This window comes from Hyaena hyaena, unplaced genomic scaffold (assembly GCF_003009895.1).
Source record: "Hyaena hyaena isolate Hyena2069 unplaced genomic scaffold, ASM300989v1 scaffold_217, whole genome shotgun sequence".
In the NCBI taxonomy this organism is placed as follows: domain Eukaryota; kingdom Metazoa; phylum Chordata; class Mammalia; order Carnivora; family Hyaenidae; genus Hyaena; species Hyaena hyaena.
In genome coordinates this window covers 69,046-96,322 of record NW_024080849.1, presented here as the reverse complement: position 1 = coordinate 96,322, position 27,277 = coordinate 69,046, and the positions used below count along the sequence as shown (strand labels likewise).

Here is a 27,277-nt window from a genome sequence, read left to right as displayed (position 1 = left end):
GAATTAATCCTTATAACTAACCCCCTGTTATGGATTTTCCAGAGTACTTTGCTGTCTAAAATATTATAATTGGGAGACAAACCTAAAATATGACTTTAAAAAACGGATCCCCCCTTTGTTCTGAAGGATAGTGCTGGTGAGGAGGATGGAACTTGGCTTCGTATTTGGACATTTACCATATTTTGCACTATCTGTAAACTTTTACACTTACTTTATAAGAGACTTTTAGTCTCTTGACCAGAATCATGTTTTTTGCAATGTCTGGTTATGGCTAAGAATGGCAATAATGTATTTAAAGACACTGTCTGGTCTGTGAAAGGAATCAGCCCCATGCTCTAGCTCTTTGTGATCCTTGTGGTAATAGTGGGTGGGTGTCACACAATCTTTCTGCTGTCCTTGTCATGTTGGCAACCATTTGAACAAGGCCTTGAGATTGGAAAGATAGGAGAAACAGAGATCAGGAACGTGAGATAAAAGGTTGGGTTGCAAACATTCTAGTAGGTTCTTTCCCAGACTCTTCTTTCTTCCTCCCTTCCTCTTCCCCCAAATCCTAGGACAGAGATGAGACATTCTTCTTCCTGTCTGTTTAGCAGAGTAGGTAAATCTATAACTGACCTCAAGGCACCACCCTCTAGCGGTACAAAAGCACTGGAGCCTCAGAGCTCTTGCTCTCACTCAGCAAGCTTTTAAAGGCAATCTTAGATAAAAGCAAAGAAATGGATGCTCTTGATAGAGAGATGAAAGTAATTGTTTGGTATTGATTTTACTATTTCCGGAAGAATTGGCTCAAATGTTCTGGTTAGTGTAGTCATAGGGCTTCTGACAGTCAAGCGGAGTAATGGTTTACGACTTCTCCTCCTTGTAGGACGGAGCTTTAATAGCAACTGGCTCGGCTGACAGGAATGTGAAGATCTGGGGTTTGGACTTCGGGGACTGCCACAAGTCTCTCTTTGCGCACGATGACAGGTAGGCGCAGTCTCTTCATGGACGTCCCTTTGAGTCACCTGTATCATTTCCCTTGAACATCTGTGTCCATTACTTTTGTGTTTTGAGACCATCATCAATTTAAAATTCCAAGATATAAATAATCAGGCATTCTAGAACTAGCTCTTCAAAAATATGTGCATGAGGGGCACCTGGGTGGCTCAGTGGGTTAAGTGTCCAACTTTGGCTCAGGTCATGATCTCACAGTTCATGAGATAGAGCCCCGCCTCAGGCTCTTTGCTGACAGCTCAGAGCCTGGAGCCTGCTTCTGATTATGTGTCTCCCTCTCTCTCTGCCCCTCCTCCACTGATGCTCTCTCTCAAAAATAAATAAATGTTTAAAAAAAAAAAAAAAAAACTGTGGGCTGAGACTCTTCACTAATATGGGATTTGATGACGTTTGCTCACTTCTCCCCTTTTCAGTGTGATGTACCTCCGGTTCGTACCCAAGTCCCACCTCTTCTTCACTGCGGGGAAGGACCGCAAGATTAAGCAGTGGGACGCGGACAAATTCGAGCACATACAGACCCTGGAGGTGAGCGTTTGCTGCCTGCTTCCTTAGTACTGCAGAGCTACTTCTGCGGTGAAGCATGGACCCCCCACTAATGCAGGGCGGGGCTCGGTCAACCAATAAGGTATTCCTTCTCAGGGTGTTTGCTTTTGTTTCTTCTCTCTCCAGGGGCACCACCAGGAAATCTGGTGCTTGGCCGTGAGCCCTAGCGGAGACTATGTTGTGTCATCTTCCCACGACAAATCTCTGAGGCTTTGGGAGAGGACAAGGGAGCCTCTCATTCTTGAGGAAGAAAGGGAGATGGTAAGGACTCAGGCTTGGTTACGGAGGTGTGGGTGGGTATCCAGCACGCTGTCCCAGCCGAAGTGGTCTGTCTAGTGTGGCCACCCCTCAGCCAATGCAAAGTCAGGGACCTCTGCGAGATGTTGCCAATGCCACTGTCACCCAATTCAGCAGCTGCACAGAGACAGAAATGCCCTAGGGGACTGCATTGTGAAAGAAGGAGCCCCTCAGTCTCATTTCTCTCATTCAGAGACCATGCTTTTTCTTCCAGACTAATCTCTTTCTCTCTCTCTCTCTCTCTCTCTCCCCCTCGGCAGCAAAGGGAAGCAGAATATGAGGAGAGTGTGGCCAGAGAAGACCAGCCAGTGGTAAGTAAATCTTTTGGGATGGTGAGCTTGAGCCCTGTAATTATCCTATTCGAGTTCACCTTACCTTCAGGCATTTCTAATGGAATTAGAGTTGGGGTCAGATGCTGAAGTCATCACCAGCTCATGCAGGAAGCGATCGGTGTAGTCCTGTTTGATTTGACTGTGTATCCTGATTTTGAGGGACAAATGACTGACCAAATTTGATATTGCATGATTGTCATTCTGGCTGTTTTTGTTTGTTTAAGGAGGCTTTATAGAATCATAGAACAAAAATAAAAATAAAAAATTTCATTTTTTTTTTTAAGAGACTGCGAGCACATGCTAGCAGGGGAGAAATCAGGCTGGGAGAGAGAGAATGTGAGAATCCCAAGCAGGCTCCACACTTCTTCATGTGGAGCCCAAAAGGGGGCTTAATCCCAGGACCCTGGGATCATGACCTGGAGCCAAAATCGAGAGAGAGCGTCAGACACTCAACTGACTGAGCCATCCCGGCTCCCTTGGGCATTCTCCTTTTTTTTTTGTTTTTTTTTTTTGTTTTAATCTTCATTTATTTTTGAGAAAGAGAGTATAAGCAGGGGAGGGGCAGGCACCAGGCTCTGAGCTGTCAGCACAGAGCCCGACGGAGGGCTCAAACTCAGGAACTGTGAGATCATGACCTGAGCCAAAATTGGACACTTAACCGACTGAGCCACCCAGTCACCCCATGGGCATTCTCTTTAAACTTTTGTAGAATATTCTCATAATAACGAATATAAAGTCCTTGCCAGCATCTGGCACTTAGCAAGAACTCTGTTAACAGTAGTTGGTAACGCCATGTTACCATCATCACAGCGTAGGGATGCCTGTTCTTTTCTGGATTTGTTTATTGGCTGGATCTGTTTATTGTTTTTCTTTTCATATCTATCTAGTTCGAGAGAGAGTGCATACACGTGTGCAAGCAGGGGAGGGGCAGAGAGAGAATCCCAAGCAGGCTTCATGCTGTCAGCCTAGAGCCAGATGTGCGAATTGATCCCATAAACTGCAAGATCACAGCCTGAGGCGAAATCAGGAGTCCCGGATGCTTAACTTACTTAGGTGCCTCTGATTGATTGGTTCTGTAATGCCTGTCAGCAGTCTGTCAAGGATCTCTGTTTCTGGCAGGTTCCAGGAGAGACTCAAGGTGACAACTACTTTACCGGAAAGAAAACTATCGAAACGGTCAAAGCAGTAAGTAGATATGGAATGTAGTGTCTTCATTTTTAAAGAGGATCCCGGCTTTTTAATGGAAGCTTTTATCAACCAGATAGCCCTTCTGTGGCAACAAGTTGATGAAATATACAGGTGGAGATCATAACCTCTGTTGTCCTCCCTTGTAACCGAGGACAGAAGTAGTGCTGAGTCGGTGGTGGTTTGTAGAAAGGAAAGTTCGGTGTCCCCGGTCTCCTGGAAGCGGCACCTGTCACGTGTCTTGGAGCTGCCCCGCTCCACTAGCACACATACACACGGCACCCCTGAATCCAAGACACTGAGTCTCCTCCCTATAAATTGGAAAGAAAAGACAAACCAGAGACGTCTGCAGAGGGCTGTTTGGCACTCTCCTGGCACATGTTTATTACACGGGTTCAAGCTGTCTGGTTGTTCTCTGGTTAGGCCTTCTGGTTGCCGTGTTTGTGGGATGATAGGTGTGTGGTGATAAGTTCTGTCCTTTGTCGCCATCTGTGTAGGCTGAGAGGATCATGGAGGCTGTCGAGCTGTACCGAGAGGAAACTGCAAAAATGAAGGAACACAAAGCCATTTGTAAAGCTGCAGGGAAAGAGGTGAGATGGTCCGTGAGGTCACCCTCTGAGAAACGTGTCTAAATAGAATCCCTGAGACGAAAACCACCACTTTAGGATTTCTTGACTCAGATCCGGAAATGAGATCAATGTAGTCTTTCCCATTTCAGATATTAGAAAGTGGGAGCTGAGGGGCCTAGGAGGAGGGAAGCTTGGTTTTGACGGAAAGTGAAGGAGAGGGAATTCTAGACTGAAGTGATCACTGTACTGGGTAGAAACTCAGGCTCCTGTTTTGGTTTCAGAGGCACTGTGACCGGTCCAGGCTTCTACAAAAAACATTGCCCGGACTCATTCATAGGCACTATTGAAACTAAAAGGCCTGGTCAATTCTTATATCCTTTCAGTTAGTCGGGTTTCCATTTTCAAAACTGTACAGTACGATCGTCGTCCTGCCTGTGACAGGCACCACCCAGGTCTTGTTTTTAATGACGTGATTTAATAATTTCTTCATAGGTTCCTCTTCCCATCAACCCCATCCTGATGGCCTATGGCAACATCTCTGTGAGTAGGTCTAACAGCTTCCCCTTGGTTCCTCAGAAGTTACCCTCAGGGACAAGAGAGGCAGAGTAGGAAGTAAAGAGCCATGATTTTTTTTTTTTAATGCTATTTTGAGAGAAAGAGGAGTGTAAGTAGGGGAGGGGCAGAGAGAGAGAGAGGACCCCAAGCAGGCTCCTTACTGTCAGCACAGAGCCCAATGCAGGCCTCGATCCCAGGGTCTGTGAGATCATGACCTGAGCCAAAATGAAGAGCTGGACACTTATCTGACTGAGCCACCCAGACGCCTCTGAAGAGGCACGATTTGAGGCTGGATGTATTGGGAAATATTTTACCATTAAAACTTTCTTTTTTTCTCCATGGTATTGAGTATTTCAAAAGGACCATTTTAGTGTAACTTCCAAGTCTTCCTTTTTTGGTTGGACTGGATGGCATTCTCATATTTTCTAGTGCTTATTTATGTCCAGTTTCCAAAGCCCTCTTGAAGATTCTATTCATCTAAATGAACTTGGAAGTTGAGGTTTTCTGGAGGGAAAGCTGGCGCACATCAGTCAGATAGAGGCGGAGAGAGAAGTGGGACAGTGCAGGCACATCGAGCAGTCTGCAGTACGTTCCACGTGTGTGTCCTTCATCACACTCCTCGTGTGAGTCAGGGCGGCCTCATTCTACCGGTGGGAAAGCGGCCCGACTCAGAGAGAAGGTCACACGGTTGGGGCGTGCCGCAGCTGACTGCAAGCCCACATGTGACAGACTCGAGGCCTGCACACACATCGCCCTCTTCGAGCCCTGTCTCATGTGAGGCGGGACCCCTGGTATCAGGAGGTGGAAACAAGGGGGCTTCAGCAGAAACCAGCCCAGAGTATAACTAAGGCAGCTGTGCTTCCTTCATAGCCTTCGGCTTATGTGTTGGAGATCTTTAAAGGGATCAAGTCGAGGTGAGTCCCAGCATTCAGTTATCATTTGTCAGCTAACAGTTACTGGTTGCCTGCGTGACCAGGAGATAAATTATAACTGATGGTTGTTTTCCTTATTGATTGAACTATGTCAGCATTTTGGTGGAAAATAACACATCATAATATTCTTTTTGAGGCAGAACCAAGAGGCTTCTCCTAAAGTATGAAAGGACACGCTTTTAGGGACAAATGGAGGGTAGTGCTACTGCACATTGGGGGTAATGAAGTCCGGTATCATCCGTCACAAGTCCCAACGGGTGACTTTTTCTGATTGTGTACTTCCTATGGCTTATTTTTATTGGAGTCATGCTGCATAGAATTTTGTATCCTGACCTTTTTCACAGATACTCTTCACAAATATATTCGTTGAATTATATTAAAACACTCCATTGCATGGATAATTACCATTGGATTTGCTTTTGATTTTTGCCGTTAGCTGTACTGCTTCTGTGTACACGTTTACGTAGAAATCTTTGTGGTTGTCTTCTAAGATAAGAATCCTAGCATAGCAATAACTCACCAGTGGGCATGAGCTCCGGAAAGGTCTGTGTAGTACTTTCCAGAATGCTCGTAATGATTTCTTACCAGGCTTTGAAAAATTCTTCACCAGTATCAGAGGGAAAAAGTGGTATCGTATTATATTAATTTCTTTCAGTATTAATTAAACTGTTGGCCTTTTGTCTTTTTTCCTGTGAATTTTTACTTTCCCTTTCTTGTACTCTAGTAATTTCTCACTGGTTTTTAAGAATCCTTTGTATTTCTTGTTATATATTTTTAGAATGTTTCTTGTTTGTGATTTACATCTCTGGATTTTATTTATGAGTTTGACCTACCGAAGTTATTTTCATAACAATTTTCAATACCTAAGTCTGTCCCTTACCACAGGAAATAAACAGACCTATCAGAGGATAATGATGAAACTTCACCAGAGAAATGTAAAAGAAAATTTAAATGAATGGAAGTGTTACACATTCCTAGAAGGGAAGATTTTGTGTTCTAAAGATTTAGTTTTCTGTTTTTGTTTAAAAAAAAAAAAAAAAAAAAAACTAATATACAGGTTGGTGGCTCCAGTTGAAGTCCTCTTGAGATTTGGATTTGGAATTGATGAAATGATACTAGAACTAGTTCTAGAAAAGTAAAACAAAACAGAAGAATAGGAAGAGGGAGTTATATTCTCCTGGATTAGGAAGCTATAAAAATAGCAAAAGTAAAATATTACAGGATTATTATCAGGACCAATCAATCATTAAAACCAAGTTGAAAGCCCAGAAAGAGAGTCTTTAATGCAAAGGTTCAATATACGGTAAAAGAAGTATCATATAAAGGCGGAATATTCAACAAAAGACTTTGGAGAAAATAGTTTTCTGGAAAAACAAAGTTAGATTCTCCCTTCATGCCAAGGACCAGAATGCGTCAAATTAGATTTAAAATGTTAAATGTAAAAAACAAGACACAGAAAAGAGGGAACGATCCAGAATGTAAATGAATATTAAATTTAACTTTGCATGGGTAACATCTGTTCAAACATAAAACCATATAAAAATCAGTAGAAGTTTCAAAAATTGAGCATGTTAAGAAATGTGGCATTTTTCATGTTTATTCTCTTGATCTTCAGCGAGCTGGAAGAGTCTCTGCTTGTGCTGCCTTTCTCTTACGTCCCAGACGTCCTGAAGCTCTTTAACGAGTTCATCCAGCTGGGCTCTGATATTGAACTTTTGTGTAGATGCCTCTTCTTTCTGCTCAGGTAACCTCCTCTCCAAAGAGTACTGTGTCGACTCAGCCTAAGCACCCTGGTGCTACTTTAACTGATGGTGTCCACACTTTGGGATCAGGAACTCTGATGTTTGAGACTCAGAGCTGGCATTAGGATTTCACTGCTGGGTGACATAAATGATTTCTTATCCTGTGGAGTCAGTCTTGTCCTTCAACAAGGATACTGGTGGCCCACCACTAAGTAATGAAGTAATGCACTACTCAGGGATGCTTGAGCAGGCAGAGGTCCCCAGGCTGCGGTGGCTCTGCTTCTGGTCTGTTTGCAAAGAGCCCAGTACTGAAGGGCCAATTTGCCTCATTCGTTGTGTCTTTTCAACTGTTTAGTGTAAGCAAAATGACTTGGTTTTGTCCTCCTAACAGCATCGAGTGGAATAGTGCCTTTATTTTCCATGTCTCTCTAGACACAAATGGAAGCGTCAGGGCATATACAGAGGGAAGTAAGAAACAAAGAAAATATGTTTATTAGATTATTGAGTAAGAAGAATTGCTCTTAATGTATAATTGAGAAGAGTTTATTTTCAGGAGTTTAAGAGTATTCTCTTCTTGGATCTACGCCCCCTCAGTCTCTGCTGTTACAGCAGAGAACAGGAATAGAGACAGATTGAACACTCCTCGAAATGCTGTTATGAAGACAAAATACAAACTGATCAGCCAATACTAAATAGTTAAAAAACAAACAGGTATATTTAGAGAATTGGGATATGAATTGACCTATTTTCATGATTCTTATTTCATCAAGATAGTAGCAGTAGAAGAACACGAATATGTTTGTATTAGTCTGTTGCCATATTTATAATTTGAGGCAAGTAATGAGGCCTTAAATTGGCCCTCAATGATGTTGCTAATAATTTCTTACTGCTATGGCATATGTAGTACTGAAATCAGGGTTACTGGTCTTAAGTGAAACACTAGGAATATTCCCAGCGTATCAGAGGGTTGGAGATGGCTAATGTCTCACAGGTAGCTGTGACAGGTCACATATGAGTGTGAGTTACGCATAGAGGAGCGTGAATTCATTGTAGATCATCTTAGTGCCGTAGGTCAGAGTTTGACTCTCTCGGCAGTGACTATCTCCTTTTTTGCTGTGGCCTCCCTAGAATTATTAATAAACCTCTGTTGAGTTAGCATTTCTTAGCATGCTCATTTCTCTTTGAGCTTTCCATAGAATACCATTATCAAAGTCTGCAGCCACGTGGTAGATGGCTGGGAAAAGAGCCAGCTTTGCAAACAAGTTGAATGTATCATAACTTTTAGGATAGTTAACTGTTAACATTGACATCAGATAAAAGTGAGTGGTAGGGAAGAAACATGGTTAGCTATTTTTTTGCTGGAAGCTTTTCTATACTGCCATGATATGGTAAAATTAATCTTTGTCGTTTTTGCTTTGACTTTGTCTATTTGCTTTTCTAGAAAGGATAAGTAGAGCACTACCTCTCTTTGTAACGTGACTGTTTTGTTTTTCTATTAGGATTCACTTTGGGCAGATCACTAGTAACCAAATGCTTGTGCCGGTCATTGAAAAATTAAAGGAAACAACTATTTCAAAAGTCAGCCAAGTCCGGGTAGGTATCCCTGTAGGAATGCAGTAATTAGGGGAAAACCCTGGTGTGTGCTTGGCTTTGAAGTAGCACACTGAGGTGTGCCTGATCTTTGGTGATACTGACCAGACATATATCTGTGTTGAGGTAAGATTTTCATTGGAGATCAGATTTCCATTGTATCAGATAAAGAACAGAGAGAAGAAAACAAAACCAAGACCTTAGACAAGGAGGGACTCATAAAAACACCTGAAGCATTGGTTCCCCAGACTCGCACATGCACTATGATTGAACTCAAGTGAGAGGGAGGTTCATCTCATCTTTCTTCTATCCCTCCCCAGGATGTTATCGGCTTCAATATGGCAGGCCTTGAGTATCTCAAGAGGGAATGCGAGGCAAAAAGTGAAGTTATGTTTTTTGCTGATGCTACCAGCCACTTGGAAGAAAAGAAGAGAAAGAGGAAAAAGCGGGAGAAGCTAATTTTAACATATACTTAAAGCTGAAACACAGTGCCCTTATCTTTTTATTTAAAAGGACTTCTGAACTAAGCGGCAGAATTGGTGTCAACTTAAAAATAACCAAAGAACAGAGCTTGCTGTGTCAGAGAAGATGTCGGGACGTGGTGCCCAGCTTTGCCTCAGGACATCCCAGCGCGAGACTGTGGGCCCCGTGTCTTGGGCTTACGGCTTGATAGTTTACAGTCTTTCTGCCCTCAGAGGTTCAGCCCTGCAGGACGTGTTCCTATTGTACGCCAGCAGGGAACATCGAACTTTCTTTTCTTTTATTAGTTTCACTAGAGCAAAAATGAACCTTTCAAAAGTTTTTCTTGTTTGTGATAACAAAAGATTTGTTGATGTGTTACGCTTTGTATTTATCTCCTACAGAGACCATCAAGTGTGCAATTGACTGCCCTCTCCCCATAAATGCAGAGTCGTGGACTCAGAGTTGGCAAGGACCATTAAAAATTACCTAAAACAGCCTCCTTAAACTCAGCCTCTTGCAGGAAGCTATAACTGTATATAAAAATACCTAATTGCTAATCTTTTCTACCTGTTTCTAATTAAATGTAGTTAAGCTGAGATGTCTTACTGGGCTTTTGGGTGATTAATACCACATACATATGTGCATACACGGTAAGGATATGGGGAGGTGAGACTGTTTTAGGAAAAGAAATGGGCACGTTCCTTTGGGCCTGACTTTTCTTTGTGGGAAGTTTTTAAGGTACTAATTCAACCTTGTTACAGTTCTGTTAAGATTTCTGTGTCTTTTTTTTTTTTTTTTACCTTTTTTTAAGATTTATTTAAATTCTAGTTAGTTAACATACAGTATAATATTAAAGTCACATGTATAGTGATTCAGCACTTCCATACAACATGCAATGCTCATCACAAGGGCACTCCTTAATCCCCATCTCCACCCCCGCCCCCCGACCTCCCTCTGGTAACCTTCACTTTGTTCTCTACAGTTAAGTCTGTTTCTTGGTTTGCTTCTCTTTTTTTCTCAATTTGTTCATTTGTTTTGTTTCTTAAATTCCACATATGAGTGATATTACAGTTGTCTTTCCCTGATTTATTTTTCATGGTGTGATACTGTCTCGCTCCATCCATGTCGTTGCAAATGGCTAGATTTCATTCTGTTTCATGGCTAATATTCCATTGTATATATATACCACATCTTCTTTATCCATTCGTCAACCGATGGACACTTGGGCTGTTTCCATATTGGCTAGTAAAGGTTATATTGCTGTAAACATTGAGGTACATTATCCCTTTGAATTAGTACTTTTGTATTCTTGGGGTAAATGCCTCTTGGTGCAATTGCTGGATCATAGGGTAGTTTATAATTTTAATTTTTTGAGGAACCTCCATACTGTTTTCCAGAGTAGTCACACCAGTTTACATTCCTACCAAGAGTGCAAGAGGGTTCCCCTTTCTCCACATCTTCACCAACACCTATTGTTTCTTGCGTTGTTTTTAGCCATTCTAACAGGTGTGAGGTGATACCTCATTGTAGTTTTGATTTGTATTTCCCTGATGATGAGTGATGTGGAGCGTCTTTTCATGTGTCTGTTGGCCATCTGGATGTTATCTTTGGTAAGGTGTCTATTCATGTCTTCTGCTCATTTTTAAATTGGATTATTTGTTTTTTGTGGGTGTTGAGTAAGTTCTTTATAGATTTTGGATACTAAGCCTTTATCAGATATGTCATTTGCAAATATCTTCTCCCATTCCGTAGGTTTTCTTTTAGTTTTGTTGATTGTGTCAGAAGCTTTGTGTCAGAAACTGCAAAAGATTTTTATTTTGATGAGGTCCCAATAATTTATGTTTACTTTTGTTTCCCTTGCCTCATAAGACCTACTTAGAAAGAAGTTGTTATGCTTGATGTCAAAAAGGTTACTGTCTGTGTGGTTACAGCTCTCACATTAAGTCTTTCATCCATTTTGAATTGATTTTTGTGTTGGGTGTAAGAAAGTGTTCCAGGTTCATTGTTCTGCGTGTTGCTGTCCAGTTCTCCCAGCACCACTTGTTGAAGAGGCTGTCTTTTTCCCATTGGCTATGGCTTCCTGCTTTGTTAAAGATTAATTAATGAATTGTTGTGGGTTCATTTCTGGGTTTCCTATTCTGTTCCATTGATCTACGTGTCTGTTTTTGTGCCGGTACCATACTGCGTGGCTCACTCCAGCTTTGCAGTATAACTTGAAGTCTGGAATTGTGATGCCTCCAGCTTTGCTTTGCTTTTTCAAGATTGCTTGGCTATTCAGGATCTTTTGTGGTTCCATACAAGTTTTTGGATTGTTTGTTCTCGCTCTGTGGAAACTTCTGGTGGAATTTTGATAGAGATTGCATTAAATGTGTAGATTGCTTTGCGTATTTTAACATTATTTGTTCTTCTAACTCATGAGCCTGGAATGTCTTTCCATTACTTTGTGTTCTCTTCAGTTTCTTTTCATCAGTGTTTCATAGTTTTCTGAGTAGAAGTCTTTTTGGTTAGGTTTATTCCTAGGTATCTTTGTTTTTGGTAAATGGGAATGTTTTCTTAATTTCTCTTTCTGCTGCTTCATTATTGTTATATAGAAGTGAAACATGCTGTATGCTAATTTTGTATCTTGTGACTTTATTGAATTCATGTATCTGTTCTAGCAGTTTTTTGGTGCAGTCTTTGGAGTTTTCTACGTATCATGAGTATCATGTTATCTGCAAATAGTGAAAATTTGACTACTTCTTGGCCAATGTGGATGCCTGTTACTTCTTTTTGTTGTCTGATTGCTGAGGCGAGGAGTTCCAGTGCTGTATTAAATAACAATGGTGAGAGTGGACATCCTTGTCTTGTTCCTGACTGTAGACTGTAGAGGAAAAGATCTCACTTTTCCTCACTGAGGATGATATTAGCTGTGGGTTTTTCATATATGGTCTTTATTATGTTGAGGTATGTTCCCTCTAAACCTACTTTCTTGAGGGTTTTTATCATGAATGGATGTTGTACTTTGGCAAATGCTTTATCTGCATCTATTGAGAGGATCATATGGTTCTTTTATTAATGTGGTGCCTCCTGATGATTGATTTGTGAATATTGAACCACTCTTACAGCCCAGGATTAAATCCCACTTTATCATAGTGAATAATTCTTTTAATGTAGTGTTGGATTTGGTTTGCCAGTATTTTATTGAGAATTTTTGCATCCATGTTCATCAGAATGTTGGCCTATAGTTCTCTTTTTTAGTGGAGTCTTTATCTGGATTTGGTATCAGGGTAATGCTGGCATCATAGAATGAATTTAGAAGTTTTCCTTCCTTTTCTATTTTTTGAAACATTTTGAGAAGAAAAGACATTAACTCTTCTTTAAATGTTTCATAGAATTCCCCCGTGAAGCCCTCGACTTTTGTTTGTTGGGAGTTTTATTACTGATCAGTTGCTTCACTGGTTATTGGTATGTTCAAGTTTTCTTTTTGTTTCAGTTTTGGTAGTTTATACGTTTCTTGGAATTTATCCATTTCTCCCAGGTTGTACAATTTGTTGGCATATAATTTTTCATAATATTGTAATTGTATTTCTGTGTTGTTGGTTATTCTCATCTCTGATTTGTGATTTTATTTATTTGAGTCCTTTTTCTTGATAAGTCTGACTAGAGGGTTATCAATTTTATTGATTTTTTTTTTTTTTCCAAAGAATCATCTCCTGGTTTCACCAACCTGTTCTATTGGGTTTTTTTTTAAGTTTCTAAATAAGATCATTTATATTATTTCCCTTCTTCTGCTGGCTTTAGGCTTAATTTGTTGTTCTTTTTCTAGCTCCTTTAGGTGTAAGATTAGGTCATTTATTTGCAGTTTTTCTTGCTTCTTGATATTGGCCTGTATAGCTATAAACTTCCCTCTTGTAACTGCTTTTGCTGCATCCCAAACAAGGGTTTTAGACTGTTGTGTTTTTAATTTCATTTGTTTTGATGTATTTTTTTTTCTTCTTTGATTTCCTGGTTGACCCATTCATTGTTTCGTAGCATATTGTTTAACTTCTGAGTATTTGTGGCCTTTCCAAATTTTTTTCTTGTGGTTGACCTCAAGTTCCGTAGTGTTGGTGGTCTGAAATATGCATCGTATGATCTCAGTCTTTTTTGTGTTTGTTGAGGCCTGTTTTGTGACCTAATATGTGATCTGTTCTGGTGAATGTTCCATGTGCACTTGAAAAGAATGTGTGTTCTGTTGTTTCAGGATGGAATGTTGTGAATCTATCTGTTGGGTCCATCTGGTCAAGTGTGTCATTCAAAGCTATTGTTCCCTTGATTTTCTGTTTATGTGATCTGTCCATTGTTGTAAGTGGAGTATTAAAGTGCCCTTCTATTATGTTATTATGTATAGTTCCTTTACATTTATTAATTGTTTTATATATTTGGGTGCTTCCAAGTTGGATGTATAAATATTTACAGTTGTTATATCATCTTGTTGGTTTGTCCCCTTAATGATTATATACTGCTCTTGTCTCTTTTTAAAATCTTTATTTTAAAGTCTAGTTTGTCCAGTAGAAGTATGCTACTCTGGCTTTGACATTTGGGCATGATAGATATTTCTCCATCCCCTCACTTTCTATCCGTGTGTGTCTTTGGTCTAAAAAGAGTCTTTTGTAGGCAGCATATGGAAGTGTCCCCATGTCTTTTGATTGGAGCGTTTAGTTCATTTACATTCAGAGTAATTATTGATAGACATGTATTTATTGCCACTTTATTATTTTCTCATTTCTGGAGATTTTCTCTGATTATTTCTTCTTTTTGCTTTTGGTGTCTCCTTTCTACTGAGTCCCCTTTAATATTTCTTGCAGTGCTGGTTTAGTGGTCATGAATTTCTTTTCATTTTTGTCTAGAAAACTATCACTCCTTTGATTCTGAATGATCGCCTTGCTGGATAGAGTATTCTTGGCTGCAGATTTTTCCCATGTAGCACTTTGAATATATCATCTCCCTTCTGGCCTGGCAGGTTTCTGTTCAGAAGTCGCCAGCTAGCCTTAGAGGTTTTCCCTTGCAAGTTAGGGACTTCGTTCATCTTGTTGCTTTTAAAATTTTTCTTTATCACTATATTTGCAAGTTTAATTATAATGTGACTTGGTGTCTGTCTGCTTTTGTTGATTTTGAAGGGAGTTCTCTGTGCCTCCTGGATCTGATGTCTGTTTCCTTCCTTCCCCAGATTAGGGTAGTTTTGTTATTGTTCCTTGACATAAATTTTCTGCCCCCTCTTCCTTCTCTTCATCTTCTCAAACTCCTGTAATACGAATATTACTACAATTTGATGGAATCACTGAGTTTCCTAAGTTTATTCTCAAGTTCCATAATTCTTCCTCTTTTCTTTTCAGCTTCATTATTTTCCATTATTTCATCTTCCAGGTCACTAATCCATTCCTTTGCTTCTTCCAGCCTGCTGTTCATTGCACCAAGCCTGTTTCTAATAATTTTTATTGTATTCTTCATTTCTGATTCTTTTTTAACTCTTTAATCTCTGTGGTAAGAATCTCACTGATGCCTTCTATTCATTTCTCAGGCCCAGTGAGTATCCTTATGATTGTTGTTTTAAATTCTCCATCAGGCTGGTCAAATTCTGTTTCACGTAGTTCTTTGGCTGTGGCCTTATCTTTTTTTTTTTATTTGGGATAGATTCCTCCATCTTAGCATTTTGTCTAACTCTCTGCCTTTTTCTGTTAGAAAAGCCAGTTATATCTCCTGCTCCTGAAAGTGATGGCCTTTATGAAGAAGAGGAGGGCATGTAGCACCCAGGGCCAGGCACTTCAGGGAGTGTCTCCAGTGTGTGCTGTGGGCAGTGTGTGGTCCCTGAGCTGAATGGGGTGAGTTTTAACTAGGTGTGCTCTGGTCAGAAGATATGTGGACAGGGGTTTGTGCTTCTTTTCAAGGATAGGGGCCCACCTTGCTGGGACTGAGGCAGGCTGGACTGAGGAGAGCAGTCCTGCCAGAGTACAGGGCTGTGTGGGGCTTGTTAGGTTGTGTGGGGCAAATTAGGCAGCCAGTGTCAGCACGGAGCTGCTTCCCTCAAGTGGCCCTGTGTTTGTGCTGAGGGGCCAGGGAGGAAATGGTACCTGACAGCTCCTTCCTTACCAGAGAGGTGTCTACTGTCGCCTCTCAGGGATGCTGTGGAGAAGAGTGAATACTGTTCCTGCTCTGGGCCCTGGGCGTTCTTCAGATGTTTCCACACTGTTTGCCCCCGGGTTGCTTGCCCGCTTTTTCTTCAGGAGCAGCACGGAGCCCTCTGGGCTCTATCCCAGCCAAGCCGCTGACCTTTAAAACCAGGCTTTACACCCACTGGTTGCAGCCCTTCTCATTTTCCAAGCCAGTGGCATTAGGGAAACATTCTCTTGCTTTCCCTGGCTGCTCCCCTCTCTTTCCCTCTCTCCCCCCTCCACGTGTATATATATATATATATATATAATCATGCCGCTCTCTGTTACCACAGCTCCCTCCCCTCCACAGCACCCGTTTCTTCCCTAAAACACATCTACACACTTACTACCTTCTTCAGGTGGCCTCTTCTCTGGGCCCGCTCTGGGCCTTTAGTTGTGGAGTTTATCCTGTCAGTTGATTTCTGGGGTATTTAGGGTGATTTTATAATTATCCAGTTGTGTTCGTCATGCAAAATGAGCCCAGGGTTCTCCTGCTCCACCACTGTCTTCCTCTCTGTCTCTGTCTTGAATCAGTTTCAGTGGTTGGTGTCCTTCTGTGAATATGAACATTTCATTTAAGGTGCTGTGTTGTGGTGCCACCATTTTCTTGACAGTCTCAGAGCTGTGGTCCTTGTGGTGTCGTTCTCCGAGGTCCCTAGCCATGAGTCCAGTACCGTTCCTGCACGTAACAGTCACAGACCCAAGGTAAGGAGTTCGGTGGTGGTATTTGCCAGGCAGAATGAGAGTAAGGATTCTTTTGGCATAGAGTTCCTGAGGCTTACCTACGAAAAGGTAAGAGAAGAGATCGTATGGTGGATTCTAAGCGCTCTAGTCCAAAGCAGCAGCCTTTTCTTTAGGTGGCTGTTCTTGCCTCTAGAGAGAGGAGTTATTTTACTTACTGAAACGTGTCTCTGTTCCTGAGCCAGCAAGGGCTGGGTCCCCATCACGTCTGTGCTGCTTGTAAGCATTCATCCCAAAATAGAAACATGCAGCATCTCCCATTAATGTTTTTGATGGTTTCCAAACCAAACCAAGTTCAGGAGGGCACTCCACTTTGTGTTTTAAAAGTGGTGCTTTCCCGTAGCTCTGCCATCACTTCACATTAACAGTAGTAGGGGGTTTAAAGGTGTTTCTGTATGCTAAGGGCTACACCGAGCCAAGAGGAGGAGGATTTAGGGCAGATGAAGTGGTGTGTGCTTGAAGTAACTCAGCTCCAGCTTTTGGTCAAGATACTTGAAACTCCTTATCCCTAAAAGTTTGAGGTTAACTAGTGAGTTAAAAAGTAAATTTTAAGCCAAGGCAATGTCTAGTCCTTGTCAGCATGTAATGGCTTAGCCATCCATTGGCTAGATACAGTCCTTAGTGGAGGAGCCACTTCATGAACAACACTCTTGCAAATCATGCAGTGTGACTTGTAGAAACTGGCGATGCCATAAAGAAAAGCCTCATGAATAGTTTATTGGGAGCATAACTTCTAAGCTTGTATATATTTAGATATCTCTTCATTTAAGAAAATAGGCTCAACCATTTTGAGATTCCCTGGCTGGAAGTGAGGTGCTCAGGGTACTGGGTGTTAAATCATTTCTCAATGCAAGTGTCCTAAGTCATAACCCTCCCAAAGAAATCTATAAATCTGGCAGATGATGTAGGACAGGGACCAAGGAGGTAGTGGTGTCTCCCTGAGTACATGACTATACCCAGGGTTCTCTTCACTTACCGGCATAATCGAGGAGACTGCTCCGTGTAGCCTGTCTGTGCCAGGCATGACCTCAGGAAGCCACCCGGCCTCCATACACTCTCCACAATCTGCCCCTTTTCCTCATAATTTAAGATCCTAAGTTCTGAGAGGAGACTGAGGTTCTTAAGAGGAATATCATCTGATAGTCTAAGCCCTGTCACTTTATTTCTGAAATGTGGGCACCGAGCTGTTATAGCATGTGATTTTAGGAGAGAGCACACCTCGTCTGACCTCGCTAGGCCTACTGCCAGCTGCCGCTGTGTGATCCCTTCCCCACGAGAGTGGGTGGGACCTAGTAACTGGCTTGTGAAGAAGAGACCACCGCAAATGTAGGGGCATGGCTTCTAAGACTGGGCCATGAAACACCCAAGTCTGCCTCGCTCACACTCTCAGGCCCTTCTTGTTCTGATGAGCCAAGCTACACTGCTGTGAGGTTCCCTGAGGAGAGGCCCAGCTGGCCAGGAACTGCCTCCTGCCAATGAGTGCCCAAGCGGGCTGAAGCAGACTCGGCCCTAGTTGAGCCAGAAAACCCAACTACGTTCTGCCTGGATTCTGGAATGACAGATCTTAAGTGTCTGTTCTTTTACACCACAGCGTTTTAGGGTGATTTGTTATGTAGCAGTAGATAATATAACTTCTGTAAAGCAAATTACCTAATGTTATGTTGTGGATTCCTCATCTGTAGAAGAGGCAACAGTAGTGTCTACCCTCAAACAGTTACTGTGAAGTACTTAGTGGCTCAAAATAAACGTAAGGTATGGTGCTGTTACTGGGTGAGACACACAGCATCTCAAACTGGAGAATGATTCCAGTACACAGGCATAGGAGGGATGGGAAAGAAACAGACCAAAATGATATCTGTTAGCTCTGAGCAATATTACAAAGAAGCTATATACTAGATGTTTGTCTTTAAAATGAAAGAATAGGTGCACACCTGCCAAGGTGGCAAAAAAGTAGTTCTGTATGTCCTGCCCACATCTCTCAAAGAAGGGCTAAAGCCGAAGGATTCTGAACCCCAAGAGTCCGGGAGGAAAGGAGACAGAGTCTACTAAGAAGACAGCCTCATATGTGCATGATTGTAAACTGGGAAACATAAAAACGGGCCGGGATGTGGAGGCACGGAGGGGACGGATCAAAGGGAAGAGAAAGAGTGGCTGGGGAAATGTAGACCTGTATATGCACAAGAGAAAAACCTCGGCCCGGGATGGAGAGGAAGCCTACCCCATATCTAACTGCAGGGCTTTTGGAGAGAGATCCCATCTCTAACTGCGTAGCTTTCTTTGGGCTGGGTGCCCTGGTCCCAGAAGTTCCTTCCGGGATAGACGGTATGCAAGGGACACAGTCGGCATCAGGAGGAACCAGTCCCCTGCTCGGACCCCTGCTCAGTTCCCTGCTAGGAAGTGCCCCTGACTTGCAGGATTACATCATTAATGCACATGGAGTGAGAGATTGGAATCTAGCTGGGTGTAGGACACTGGACCCGGCCCGCATTGGCTGTGCCCACAGCACAGCGAGAATGGATTCAAAGGAGTGATTTGGGACACCTAGTTCAAGGAGAAAGGACTGGGGGGGGTCGCCATTTTTCTCCCCACAATCACCAAGGTGGGGCCTCAGGGATCAGCCAGCAGGACCCACAGTGGAGGCGAGACCTGCCTACACCAAACCACGCCCATTCACCCTGGATAGCTGTGTTTTTGTTTTGTTTTTTAAATGGAGCCAAGGTAGATGCTGCAGAAACAAACAGCTCCTCCCCCAAGACCAGCACTGCTGCACTGCCATGATTAGATAAATTCTTGCTATTCAGATATATTCTCCCTTTTCTCATTCTGATCTCTCCCCTCCTCTGGGCTGGTTATGCTGCTTATAAGTTTGATTAAACAGACATATTTAATCCATTCTCTTGATGCATGTTCTACACCTCCTTCCTTACCTTTCTTTCTCTCTGAGACTATATAGTTTCTCTGCGTAATATTATCTTCATTTTTTTTCTCCTCACCTGCCGTATTCTCCTTTTTCTCTCTCTGGATTAAACCTTTTAGTCTCTCTGCCTGGTCACTGTTCAATCTTTCTTTCTCCCCAACCCAGTCATTTCTCTCTTTGGATATGCTCTTCCTTCAGCACTGCCTCCACCCTGCTCTTTATTTATAGCTGGGACGTCCGGTTTTATGCTTTTAGACTGTCCTTTGTCTTTTTTTTTTTTTTTTTTTTTTTTTGGTTTGCTTGTGCATTTGCATGTTTTTGTTCCCTGTTTGTCTGTTTTCCTTTTCAGGGCGACCTCAAAGTACAAACCAAAGTACACATGGTAGAGAGTCCAAAATATCACTACGAGTAGGAAAGTAAAGTCAGAACAAGAGAGACCAAGGGACACCCTTAAAAGAACACATCCTGAATGGCCAGGCCCTGGACAGTGTTTGAGCCTCCTTTAATAAAGCACTACTCACAGGTGCCGAGCACATAACAAGCTTTTAAAACTGACAAGAGACAGAAAACTAGCCAAAATGATGAAACGGAAGAACTCTCCTCAAGAAATTCCAGGAAGAAGTCACAGCTAATGAATTGGTCAAAACAGCTTTAAGCAACATAACTGAATGAGAATTTAGAACAATAGTCATAAAATTAATCGTTGGACTTGAAAAAGGCATAAATGACAGCAGAGATGTTATTGCTGCAAAGATCATGGATCTTAAAAATAGTTACGATGAATTTTAAAATGCTATAAATGAGGTGCAAAATAAAATCAAGCCGGCCACTGCACAGACTGAAGAGGATGAGAGAATAGGCGCGAAAGGAGAATTCTAGAACTGAGTGATGCAATCAAACGGAACAATATCCATATCACAGGAATTCTAGAAGAAGAAGAAAAGACAGAAAGGGGCTGCAGGGGCACTTGAACAAATTATAGCCGAGAACTTACCCAACCTGGGGAAGGAAACAGACATTGAACTCCAAGAGGCACAGAGAACTCCCCTCAGACGTAATTTGAATCAATCCTCTTCATGACATATCATAGTGAAACTGGCAAAATATAAAGATAAAGAGAATTCTGAAAGCAGCTAGGGATAAATGAGCCCTAACATATAAAGGTAGGTCTGCTACTACCTTTATGTGTCTATCTACTGAAACTTGGCAGGCCAGAAAGGAATGGCAGGAAATCTTCAATGTGATGAACAGGAAAAATATGCAGCCATGAATCCTTTATCCAGCAAGCCTGTCGTTCAGAAGAGGAGGAGAGAGAAAGGTTTTCCCAAACAAACAAAAATTGAAGGAATTCATCACTAAACCAACCCTACAAGAAATCCTGAAGGGGACTCTATGAGGGAAATGTTGCAAGGAACACAGTACCAGAGACACCACTACAAGTATGATTCCTATAGAGAATAAAATGACTCTAAACTCATATTTTTCAATAATAACACTGAATGTAAATGGACTAAGTGCTCCAATCAAAAGACATAGAGTAGCAGAATGGATAAAAAAAACAAAAAACAAAAATCCATCTATTTGCTGTCTACAAGAGACTCATCTTAGACCTGAGGACACCTTCAGATTGAAAGCGAGGGGATGGAGAAATATCTATCATGCTACTGGAAGTCAGAAGAAAGCTGGAGTAGCCATACTTATATCGGACAAACTGGACTTTAAAGGCAGTAACAGGAGATGAAGAGGGCATTATATAATAATTACAGGGTGTATCTATCAGGAAGAACTAACTATAAGTGTCTATGCATTGAATACTGAATATATATATATATATATATATATATATATTCCAATATATATAAAACAATCACAAACATAAGCAAACTTATTGATAAGAATGTGCTAGTAGCAGGGGACTTTAATACTTCACTTACAGCAATGGATAGATCAACTAGACAGAAAATCACTAAAGAAACAGTGGACCTGAATGACACATTGGACCAGATGGAATTGACAGATATATTTAGAACTTTACATCCTGAAGCTATGGAATTCACTTTTTTTAAATTTTTAATTTTTAAAAATTTTTAATGTTTTATTTATTTCTGAGAGAGAGACAGAGTGAGCAGGGGAGGGTCAGAGAGAGAGAGAGAGAGAAAGACAGAACCAGAAACAGGCTCCATGCTCTGAGCTAGCTGTCAGCACAGAGCCCAATGCAGGGCTCAAACCCACAAACTGTGAGATCATGACCTGAGCCGAAATCGGACGCTTAACTGACTGAGCCACCCAAGCACCCCGTGGAATTCACTTTCTTCTCAAGTGCACATGGCACATTCTCCAAGATAGATCACATACTGGGACATAAAGCAGCCCTCAGTAAATATAAAAGAATTGAGATCATACCATGCACACTTTCAGATCACAATGCTATGAAACTTGAAATCAACCACAGAAAAAAGTCTGGAAAACCTCCAAGAACATGGAGGTTAAAGAACACCCTACTAAAGAACGAATGGGTCAACCAGGCAGTTAGAGAAGAAATTTAAAAATATATGGAAACAAATGAAAATGAAAATACAACAAACTCTTTGGGATGCAGCAAAGGCAGACCTAAGAGGAGAGTACATTGCAATCCAGGCCTATCTCAAGAAACTAGAAAAAGCACAAGTACAAAATCTAACAGCACACCTAAAGGAACTAGAAGGAGAGCAGCAAGAGCACCCCAAACCCAGCAGAAGAGCAATAATAAAGATCAGGGCAGAAATAAACAATACAGAATCCAGAACAACAGTTGAACAGATCAATGAAACCAAGAGTTGGTTTTTTGAAATCATAAACACAATTTATAAACCTCTAGCCACGCTTCTCAAAAAGAGAGCACCCAAATATATAAAATCATGAATGAAAATGGATTTATTACAACCAATTCCTCAGAAATACAAGCAATTATCAGGGAATACTATGAAAAATTATATGCCAACAAACTTGACAACCTAGAAGAAATGGACAAATTCCTAAACACACACTCACTACCAAAACTCAAATGGGAAGAGATAGAAAATCTAAAAGGACCCATAACTAGTAAAGAAATTGAATCAGTTATCAAAAATCTGCCAACAAGAAAGAGTTCTGGACCAGATGGCTTCCCTTGGGAATTCTATCAGACATTTAAATCAGAGTAAATACCCATTCTTCTCCAGTTGTTCCAAAAAATAGAAATGGATGGAAAACTTCCAGACTCATTCTATGAAGCCAGGATCGCTTTGATTCCCAAACCAGACAGAGACCCGGCAAAAAAAGAGAACTACAGGCCAATATCCTTGATGAATATAGATCCAAAAATCCTCAACAAGATACCAGCAAATCAAATTCAACAGCATATAAAAAGAATTATCCACCATGATCAAGTGGGATTCATTTCTGGGTTAAAGGGCTGGTTCAATATTTGCAAATCAATCAATGTGATACATCACATTAACAAAAGGAAAGATAAAAACCATATGATCTTGTCGACAGATGCAGAAAAAGCATTCGACAAGATACAGCATCCCTTCTAATAAAGACCCTCGAGAAAGTCTGGATAGAAGGAACTTACTTAAACATCATAAAAGCCATTTATGAAAAGCCCACAGCTAATATCATCCTCAATGGGGGAAAACAGCTTTCCCCCAGAGATCAGGATCATGACAGGGATGTCCACCCTCACCACTGTTGTTTAACATAGTGCTGAAAGTCCTAGGGTCAGCAATCAGACAACAGAAGGAAATCAAAGGCATCAGAATTGGCAAAGAAGAAGTCAAACTTTCACTTTTCGTAGATGACATGATACTCTACATAGAAAACCCGACAGACTCCACCAGAAGCCTACTAGAACTGATCCATGAAATTCAGCACAGTTGCAGGGTACAAAAATCAATGTACAGAAATCGGTTGCATTTTTATACGCCAACAATGAAGCAACAGAAAGAGAAATCAAACTGATCCCATTAACAATTTCACACACACACACACACACACACACAAAACCCATAAAATACCTAGGAAAAAACCTAACCAAAGATGTAAAAGATCTCTATGATGAAAGCAATAGAAAACTTTTGAAGGAAATTGAAGACACAAAGAAATGGAAATATATTCCATGCTCATGGACCAGAAGAATAAATATTGTTAAAATGTCATTATTACCCAAAGCAATCCACACATTTAATGCAATCCCAATCAAAATTGCACCAGCATTCTCAAAGCTAGAACAAACAATCCTAAACTTTGTATGGAACCACAGAAGAACCCAAATAGCCAAAGAATATTTGAATAAAACTAAAACGGGAGGAATCACAATCCCAGACTTCAGCCTCTCCTACAAAGCTGTAATTATCAAGACAGTATGGTATTGACACAAAAACAGACACATAGACCAATGGAATAGAACAGAGAACCCAGAAATGGACCCACAAATGTCAGCCAATTAATCTTTGACAAAGCAGGAAAGAGTATCCAATGGAAAAACCACAGCCTCTTTAACAGATGGTGCTGGGAGAACTGGATAACAACATGCAGAAGTATGAAACTAGACCATTTTCTCACACCATACACAAAAATAAACTCAAAATGGATAAAGGGCCTGAATGTGAGACAGGAAACCATCAAAACCCTAGAGGAGAAAGCAGGAAACAACTTCCTTGACATCAACCACAGCAATTTCTTACTTGACACATCCCCAAAGGCAAGGGAATCAAGAGCAAAAATGAACTATTGGGATCTCATCAAGATGAAAAGCTTCTGCACGGCAAAGGAAACAATCAATACATTAATAGGCAACCAAAGGAATGGAAAAAGATAGTTACAAATGACATATCGGGTAAAGGGCTAGTATCCAAAATCTATAAGGAACTCACCAAACTCCACACCCAAAAAACAAATAATCCAATGAAGAAATGGGCAGAAGACATGAACAGACACTTCTCCAAAGAGGACATCCAGATGGCCAACAGACACATGAAACGATGCTCAGCGTCCCTCCTCATCAGGGAAATACAAATCAAACCACACTGAGGCACCACCTCATGCCAGTCAGAGTGGCTAAAATGAACAAATCAGGAGACTATAGATGCTGGAGAGGATGTGGAAAATTGGGCACCCTCTTACACTGTTGGTGGGAATGTAAACTGGTGCAGCCCCTCTGGAAAACAGTGTGGAGGAGGTTCCTTAAAAAGTTAACAATAGAACTCCCTTATGACCCAGCAATATCACTGCTAGGGATTTACCCAAGGGATACAGGAGTGCTGATGCATAGGGGCACATATACCCCACTGTTCATAGCAGCACTCTCAACAATAGCCAAATCATGGAAACAGCCTAAAATGTCCATCAACTGATGAATGGATCAAAATCATTCTACGAAAATGTAGTGTATATATACAATGGAATACTACATGGCAATGAGAAAGAATGAAATCTGGCCATTTGTATCAACGTGGATGGAACTCGAGGGTGTTATGCTGAGTGAAATAAGTCAGGTAGAGAAGGACAGATACCATATGTTTTCATTCATAAGTGGAACAGGAGAAACTTAACAGAGCACCATGGGGAAGGGAAGGGGAAAAAACTAGTTAAGGTGAGGGAGGGAGACAAACCATAACAGACTCTTAAATACCGAGAACAAAGTGAGGGTTGATGGGGGGTGGAAGAGAAGGGAAAATGGGTGATGGGCATGGAGGAGGGCACTTGTTGGGATGAGCACTGGGTGTCATATGAAAACCAACTTGACAATAAACTCTATCGAAAAGATAATAAAATATGTCTTGTAGGCAGCAGAAAAATAAAAAATATAATGAAAGAATAAGTAAACAGGCATCTTTCAGTTGTTAAGTCTGTGATACGAACAGAGGCATAAAGGCAACATCACTTAAGTCATTTCTTCTATTGGATACATTCATGAAGTTACTTTTGATAGATTGTTGCCAACAGGAATTAGGCATCTTTATTTGAAAGCTGTTCTGTCAGGTAGTGATGCAAAATTGACCTCTTCTCAGTTTGGAGTAACTCCCGAAAGTCACGGAATAGAACTGACATAAACCATGAATTCAGTGGTTCCCAGAGTATAGACTAAGACCTCTGGCTGTCCATAAGACCTTTCAAGGAGTCTGAAATATTTTCAAAACCATATTACAATCCATAGTAGTTTGAAGAGTGTTCTCCAAGAATCTGTGTCTACCCAGAACTGTGAATGTGTCCTTATTTGGAAAGAGGGTCTTTATATATGTAATTAGGTAAGATGAGTTCATACTATATTAGAGTGAGACCTACATCCAGTGACTGTGGCCATATAACAATGCAATGTTAGGAGACAAAGGGAAGGAGGCCAGATGACCACAGAGGCAGAGACTGGGATTGGCATGAGGCAGCTATAAGCTGAGGCAGCTATAAGCCAAGGCACACCAAGACTGTGGCTGCCACCAGAAGCTAGGAGATGGTCAGGAACAAATTCTCCCTCAGCTTCCAGAAGGCACCAGTCAGTCCTCTAATGCCTTGGTTTCAGACCTTTGGTTTCCTGAACTGCAAGAAAATTACTATCTTGTTTTAAGCCATGCAGTCTATGGTAATTTGTTATGAAAGCCCCAAGAAACTTAGATTTTGAAACCAGGGAGTGGGGTGCTACTGGACAAATATCTTAAAATGTGGAAGTGGCTTTGCAGTTGGGTAAAGGGTAAAGGCTGGAAGAATTTTGAGTCACGTAGTAATAAAAAAAAAGTCTAGGTTATCTTGAAGTGATATGGTAGAAATATGGAAACATGGACAGCAGAGAAAGTGGTCATCTCAGAGAATTTCTATTTCATCAGGAACAAAATGTTGATAGAAATATGAACATTAAAGGTGCTTCTGGGGTGCCTGGGTTGCTCCACTTGTTGAGCATCTGACTTCAGCTCAGGTCATGATCTCACAGTTCATGAGTTCAAGCCCCACGTCGGGGTCTGTGCTGACAGCTCAGAGCCTGTAGCCTGCTTCAGATTCTGTGTCTCCCTCACTCTCTGACCCTCCCCTCCTCTGTGTCTCAAAAATGAATAGGTATTAAAAAATAAAGGTTCTTTTGGTGTGAACTCAGATGGAAATGAACATGTTGTTAGATCATGGAGGAAAACTTATAAGATGGTAGAAAACTTGGCTGGCTTGTGTTCTGCTTTTGGGTTAAAGTAGAGCTTGTAAACCATGATCTTGAATATTTAGCTGAGGTTTCCAAGCAAACTATGGAAGACGTGGCCTAGTTTCTTGGTGCTTATAGTAAAATGCAAGAGGAAAGAGATAATTTGAGGAAGGAACGGGTTAGCAAACATGACGAGTTTGAACATTCACAGCCTATCTATTCTGCAAAGGCATGCCAGGAGAGGTCACCAAGCATGTGTGCTCGAAAACGTGAGATTAGATTTGTGACCATGGATACAATCAAGCCTCACAGGAGAAGCCAGGAATAGAGGCGCCATTATCCAGGAAGGACCTGTGGAGAAGCCTCATGTCTAATGGTGTGGCTCTTGACACCCATGAAGACTGATAGGTTTGTGAGGATGTTACATCAGCAGAAATGCTGGGCCTGGCAGGGATAGAGCTGGGACAAGAGGAAGGAAGGCTGCCAGACTTTGAGGATTCTATAAGCAGGAAATGGCCTGCCCAGAGGGTAAGACTGTGTCCCAGGCTGCGGACAGAGAGGGTGGGCCAACAGGGGCTCTGAGGGTCTAGAGGTTGGGGCTGGTGCAGTCTCTGGGTGCCCAGAGGGCTGATCAAGCCACAAAAGATTCTTTTCAGGCCTTGAAACTTCATGAAATTTGCCCTGCTGTGTCACAAACTTGGTTTAGACCAGTGGCTCTATTCCTTCCACTACTTTTTGGAATGTGACTATCTAGCCTATGCCTTTTCACCATCGTATGGTGCAAGCTGACAATACGTTTTTTAGTTTCATATATCCACCAATGGAAAGGAGACCAAGGCCAGTCAGAACCAGAGTCTAACCCATACTTGATTTAGATGGATGGGATGTGAAACTTGCGAGTTGATGAGAATCTGGAGTGAATTCTGGAATGGGTGAAAGAAAAGTTTTGGAAATGTTGGGATGGGATGGATGCGAATGTTGGGGGACCAGAGGGCATATTACACTGGCTTTGTCTCCACATAATTCATGTCTACCGGGAACCCTGAAAGTGACCTTATGATGCCACTCAGGATTAGGGTACCCCCTAAATCTAATGAATGGCGTTTTT

At 41.5% G+C, this 27,277-nt stretch overlaps 2 protein-coding genes across 4 annotated transcripts in view; one reads left to right on the top strand and one right to left on the bottom strand.

Annotated features, from left to right (window-relative positions):
- Window positions 1-9,798, top strand: part of WDR3 (WD repeat domain 3) — a 32,547-nt gene extending 22,749 nt beyond the window's left edge. For all 3 annotated transcript variants that reach the window (XM_039242755.1, XM_039242756.1, XM_039242754.1), the window contains 11 exons: window positions 866-966; window positions 1,407-1,518; window positions 1,663-1,797; window positions 2,094-2,144; window positions 3,285-3,350; window positions 3,848-3,940; window positions 4,412-4,459; window positions 5,345-5,388; window positions 7,022-7,150; window positions 8,648-8,741; window positions 9,059-9,798. In XM_039242755.1, the coding sequence (XP_039098686.1) occupies window positions 866-966; window positions 1,407-1,518; window positions 1,663-1,797; window positions 2,094-2,144; window positions 3,285-3,350; window positions 3,848-3,940; window positions 4,412-4,459; window positions 5,345-5,388; window positions 7,022-7,150; window positions 8,648-8,741; window positions 9,059-9,214 (1,029 nt within the window). In that variant the 3' untranslated portion in view covers window positions 9,215-9,798. The remainder of the gene's footprint in view (window positions 1-865; window positions 967-1,406; window positions 1,519-1,662; window positions 1,798-2,093; window positions 2,145-3,284; window positions 3,351-3,847; window positions 3,941-4,411; window positions 4,460-5,344; window positions 5,389-7,021; window positions 7,151-8,647; window positions 8,742-9,058) is intronic.
- Window positions 3,374-27,277, bottom strand: part of SPAG17 (sperm associated antigen 17) — a gene marked incomplete at its 5' end in the record, with an annotated part of 91,790 nt that continues 67,886 nt past the window's right edge. The window contains one exon of the mRNA XM_039242734.1: window positions 3,374-3,890. The remainder of the gene's footprint in view (window positions 3,891-27,277) is intronic.